The sequence below is a fragment of the Micromesistius poutassou genome (genome assembly GCF_964030765.1).
Source record: "Micromesistius poutassou genome assembly, contig: SCAFFOLD_5654, whole genome shotgun sequence".
Lineage (NCBI taxonomy): Eukaryota > Metazoa > Chordata > Actinopteri > Gadiformes > Gadidae > Micromesistius > Micromesistius poutassou.
The window spans coordinates 3,315-8,677 of record NW_028179376.1 but is presented as its reverse complement, the minus strand read 5'-3'; the positions used below and the strand labels follow the sequence as shown (position 1 = coordinate 8,677).

General features: G+C 48.3%; 1 protein-coding gene across 1 annotated transcript; it reads right to left on the bottom strand.

Annotated features, from left to right (window-relative positions):
• Window positions 1-785: 785 nt before the first annotated feature.
• tnfaip8l1 (tumor necrosis factor, alpha-induced protein 8-like 1) lies at window positions 786-4,490 on the bottom strand. The gene is made up of 2 exons (XM_084489815.1): window positions 4,217-4,490; window positions 786-2,150 (listed from the first exon to the last, which is right to left on the bottom strand). The coding sequence occupies exons 1-2, from the start codon at window positions 4,486-4,488 to the stop codon at window positions 1,862-1,864; spliced, it is 561 nt and encodes a 186-aa protein (XP_084345941.1). The 5' UTR covers window positions 4,489-4,490; the 3' UTR covers window positions 786-1,861.
• Between the last annotated feature and the right edge of the window lie 873 nt (window positions 4,491-5,363).

The following is a 5,363-nucleotide window of genomic DNA, read 5'->3' as shown; positions in this document are numbered from 1 at the left end:
CATCTTGGGAAAAAGTAACTACAAGAAAACAACAAAAACAACATGCCATGCATCAATCCATAAAAGGACTTGCATCACACACACAGACACAGACACACACACACACACACAGACACACACACACACGGAGCAGGACCAGCGATGGTTATCTCCATCACATCACACAAGGCCCAGGCAGAGTGGAATGGAGTGGCCCGGCCCCTCGGTGCAGACAGGCTGAAGCCATTACCGAGCCCGGGTGTGGAGGCGGGGGATAATTGCATCAGGCGAGAGAGAGAGAGAACACGATCAGGCCGTGCGTCCGTCTCTGCTTCACTGCATCGTGGACGACACCTGCAGCCCGCACCGCCGCAAAGGTGAAGACCCCCCCTCCCCCCCCTGCTCCTCCTCCTCTACCTATCTTTGATCCCATTGCCCGCGGGATGAATCCCTTCACATTGGCCTTAATCTGGACGACCCATCTCCAAAACAACGCACTAGTCCGGTTTCTAAACTTGGTGGGGCTTAGCCATAACCCAACATGCCCCCCCCCCCCCCACACACACACACACGCATGACGACATGCATGAGCGCTTCATACACTCTACGGCTGCACCTGCTGCCACCTCAGTAGTGTGTGTGGGGGGGGGGGGGGGGGGGGGGGGGGGAGAGGGTCCCATGTGCCCCCCCCGCTCTAGACATTAATAGCAACGCGGCGCGGCGCCTGCACGTTGAGGTTTCCTCTCCCCGGCAGCCAGAATGAGGTTACAGCCGGCGAGAAGCATGGCGTCAGCGCGGAGAGAGAGAGAGAGAGAGAAGTTGGTGCACGCAGCACATTCCTCCCAACATCCTCCTCCTCCTCCTCCTCCTCCTCCTCCTCCTCTTCTTCCTCCTCTATGCATGTTTTTTACGGTCCCCCCGTGACCCAAATACCCGGACGTTGTGGCGCTGTTGGACTTTAAGCCAGGATCATTCAAAACTACACAAGAATGTTGGAAGTCTAACAAAAAACAACAACATATATATTATATATATATATATATATGACGGAATAGAAAACGCCAACAAAAAGACGAAAACTCAATGGTCTCTCTAGGTTTTTGGGAACGCCATTCAGTGCACGACAGCAAGGTTTTCCCAAGCGCGAGGCTAAGGAGGATTATGGAAAACCGCTGTGCTTAACATGGTTTCATTATAGCGAGAAAGTACAGCGCTCATTTGAGTTTTAAGTGCATTGCTGCTTTTAGCAACAAAATCCCTCCCTTATGTCCTTGCGTCCTCCCCCCCCCCCCCCCCCCTCCACCCACCCCCTCAGTCAGTCTTAACTCTGCTGAGCACTTCCTGAATCACTTGCATCCATTAGAGGTACCTCCTCTGAAGAAATATATGACTCCGGACCCGAAGGTGGCCGTACGTCACTTTTGATAAGGTGAGCGAGGCGGACGAGAGCCCTTGGAAGATGAATGGATGGGGGAAAAAAACTTTAAAAAAAAACTACATTTGAGGCTCTGTCGGAGTGCTAATAAGGCCACACGGATCTACATTCACGTTGAAAAATTCCCTTTGTGTTTGCTGTAAATAAAAAAATACAAATATAGTATATATATATATATATATATATAAACATACCGGAGAAGACAAAACTTTGGACAGACTAGCCAGGCATGCGTGTGTGGTTTGTGTCTTTACAGTAATGATCAATAAGTATATACACACACACACACAAACAGAAACAGACGAAAACAACATTCAAACGGGTCCACTTTGTTTAACAGTAAAGAAAAAATAGACAAGACTAGCCCCGCCCGTAGTGCCATGTTGGAGCTGAGGGGGGTTGGGGTGGGGGGGGGGGGGGGGGGGTCCCGCTCTGGGGCCTCCCAGGTCAAAGGTTACCCTCGTCCAGCATCTTGTTGACGCCGTCGCAGATGCGCTGCAGGTGGGCGCGGTACACCTCCGACGGCCCGTACAGCGCCGCCAGGAACTCGCCGTCGGCGAAGTGGTTGAAGACGTGGTTGACGCGGCCGTGGCTCTTGGCCGTCAGGTGGCGCTGGATGGCGCGGTGCAGCAGGTCGCGGCACTCGTTCAGGATGGCGCCCATGACGCGCCGGTCGAAGGTGAACTCCACCTGGTGGAAGCTGACCGTCGTCATGGCGAGCGTGTGGACCTTCTTCCTGCCGGGAGGAAAAAAATTGACAACAAAAACGAAAATTAGACAGAATTATATTTAAAAAAAAAAAATCGATTTTTACAGATATTCTTTTCAGTCTGGAAAACTGGACTTCAAGAACAGCTCTGACGCGTCGCGTTTGATGTGTCAAAATAAAAAAAAGGTTGTTAAAAATAAAAAGGTTGTTGTCTCGGTGGCGTGTCGCCGGTGCTATGTTGTGCGTCCTTTTGAGACCTGTTTACGTGATGCGCAGTCGGCGGATGGAAACCGACGGTGATTAGACGTCACAGGAAGGTTTGCCGCTGTAACGCGATGTAATTGCCGTGTAATTAAGCGGAGTAAAAGAAAAACAGGGGTAATTTCATACCCAACCACACCGGCTCCCAGCTGCTCTCTTGACTCCACCGATCGTTCCCATTAAGTCATTCCTCCAGGACATATTTATAAAATTGCTATTGCTTTAAAAAGAAAAAAAAAAGACTAAACAAATTCTACCTTTTTTGTGATTTATCAAACCGTGACGACCTGAAGTGCAGACGCACTGGGAGTCGGTGTTGATGCCCTGCGCTGTACGCTCTGTGACAGGGCCCGCATTACGGCAGGGAAACAACAGTGAATTCATCTCATAGGCATCTCATGATAATGAGAGAAAAGTTAAGAAAGGGCTGTATAGTTCAGCATCTCTTTTTTTTTCCCGTCTGATTTATTATCGCTTTGTTGAATGCTCGATTCTGATTGGTTGATAACGAATTATGCGCTCTGTTATTTCTGTGTCGTTGACCAGCTGCAATGAATAACAGGCAGTTGCTGTGGACGCCATTTCCAAACGCAGAATCCAACTGATCTTGACGACCGCTTCGCTGTCCATTACCCCTGACCTAAACCGACTGGGTGACGCAGGACCCCGGCACAAAGCAGAGGGGTCTTGGATCACCCTGAATGGTTGGAGATAATGGCCGCCTCGATGTACATTATCCCTTACATAACACATGCTAAAGGTGTCCAGCTTCCTGGCTTGACTTGATGAGGTCACTTGGAAATCAACACAAGGGGGACCAATTCAAGCCCCAGTTTGAATCAACACATCAAGGTGGAGCGAGCCAAGCGGTGACGTGTGTCACAAAGCAGCATGTACACCACTATGGAATTTACCTTACAAAAGGAGGGTTTGAAATCTGGAGTCATTGCCATGGCCAGAGAGATTACCCGTCCTCAACAAAAAAACTTAAAGTGACACTTAACATGATTGCCATTCGTCAGTAAAGTTTTCTAAACCTGTCAGAACACACACTGGCACACTGGATTACATTCTCCATTAAGTGTGTCCTTGTATTCCATTTGCCCCGTAAGGTCTTCGGTGGGTCTGATTGGATGTAGAGCAAAAAGAACATCAAATCACGTCCTCGCCTCGACGGTTATGAATGGACACGGCACTGAATAAGTTATAATCAGAAGGATGACACTGCATCCCTGAACTCTGCTTCCCTCGCTGTGCAGCAAAGCAAAAACATGAACAGAAGACATGGCAGTTTTAATAGATTATTGATTGCTCCCGGTCATTTCTGTTAACATTGCCATACAGTAATTCAGCAGACAGATTTGCTCCAGAACTACATAGACAGTCAGATAGAGGTCTTGAGGACCAGGTAGGCATACTGTAACTTCTTACATTTCGGACAGTGAGGATTGAACCCTGGTACCTTTCCCAACAACCTCACCCCTACCTACGACATCCTTTTTATCCAAAGCGACTTACAATAAGTACTTTGTCAGAAGAAATATATCGCTGTCGGTACAGTAAGGATGTTCATAGAACCAAGTGCCACGCACTAACAATTAGCTAGGTTAACCCATTCCCCGTATGCAACAAAGATAGCTAGGATAAGACGCTACAGCATGCCAAGTACTATTTGTACGTGCAAAGACGTACAACATACAATAAGTGCATAAGAGGGGTGTGGGGGGAGGCTATGCAGACCCTAGGTGAACTCTGAACCCTGAACAAGTAAGTCTCCAGTCTTTTGCGGAAGAACTAAAACACACTGGATTTTCCAAAATAAAGGCGCTGACCTGAAGCTCTCGACCAGCATCAGCTCCTCGCCGTTGAACTGGTTGTTGCGGTACAGCACGCCCAGCTTCACCACCATCTTGATGAGGTTCTTGATGACCTTCTGAGCCTCCTTGCGGTTGCGCGTGTACTCCTTCGTGACGCGGTACAGCTCGTCCAGCACCTCGCTGCTGGTGTCGTCGATGAACAGGTTGGCCACGCTCTTGGTGGCCATCTTGCTCATCAGCTTCTTCTGCGCCTGCAGGGCCAGGCTCTTGGTGCTGAACGAGTCCATCCTGAGATAAAGAGACACAGACACAGACACACAGAGAGAGAGAGAGAGAGAGAGAGAGAGAGAGAGAGAGAGAGAGAGAGAGAGAGAGAGAGAGAGAGAGAGAGAGAGAGAGAGAGAGAGAGAGAGAGAGAGAGAGAGAGAGAGAGAGAGAGAGAGAGAGACACGGAGAGAGACAGAAACACGGAGTGAGAGAGAAAGAGAGACAGAGAGCGAGAAAGAGACACAGAGAAAGACAGAGAGATACAGAGAGAGAGAGAGACACAGAGAGAAAGACATTACTATTGATCATTTTAGCAGACTTGATCCGAAGCACCTTAGTGAATACAAGTGCACATCATAAAATGGCCGATAGGTGTAAGTGATGTGGCTAAACATTGCTAGGTGGGCCCAGTCATACCAGCCTATGGGTGAGCCTGCAGCCGGAACTGAACCCAGAATCCATTCCTCAGTCTTTGAGGATGGAGGATCAATATAGCCTGGTATTTCAAACAATTTACCTACCTTTCTCTGGGTCTCTAGACCAGAAATAATCAAGACGTTTCGATATCTGATGTGAATTTTAATATTCTGACTGACGATCCAGGAATATTAAATTCTGGCAGAACAAATGTGATTACGTTACTGCAGGTTGAGTATATAATATTCATGAATTTTAACTATAAATACTGCAACGTGGCAAGTAGAGGCCACCCACAGATTTCTAACCCATGATAATAAGCACAGGCAGCTGTCAAATTAACCACAGAAAGAACCATTTCTCCAGCAAAAAAAAAAGGCGCTGTGCAGCTTTGACAATAAATCGGGATGCCATAATGTGGCATGTAGGAGTGAGAGATGCCATTAACACACACACACACACACACACACACACACAC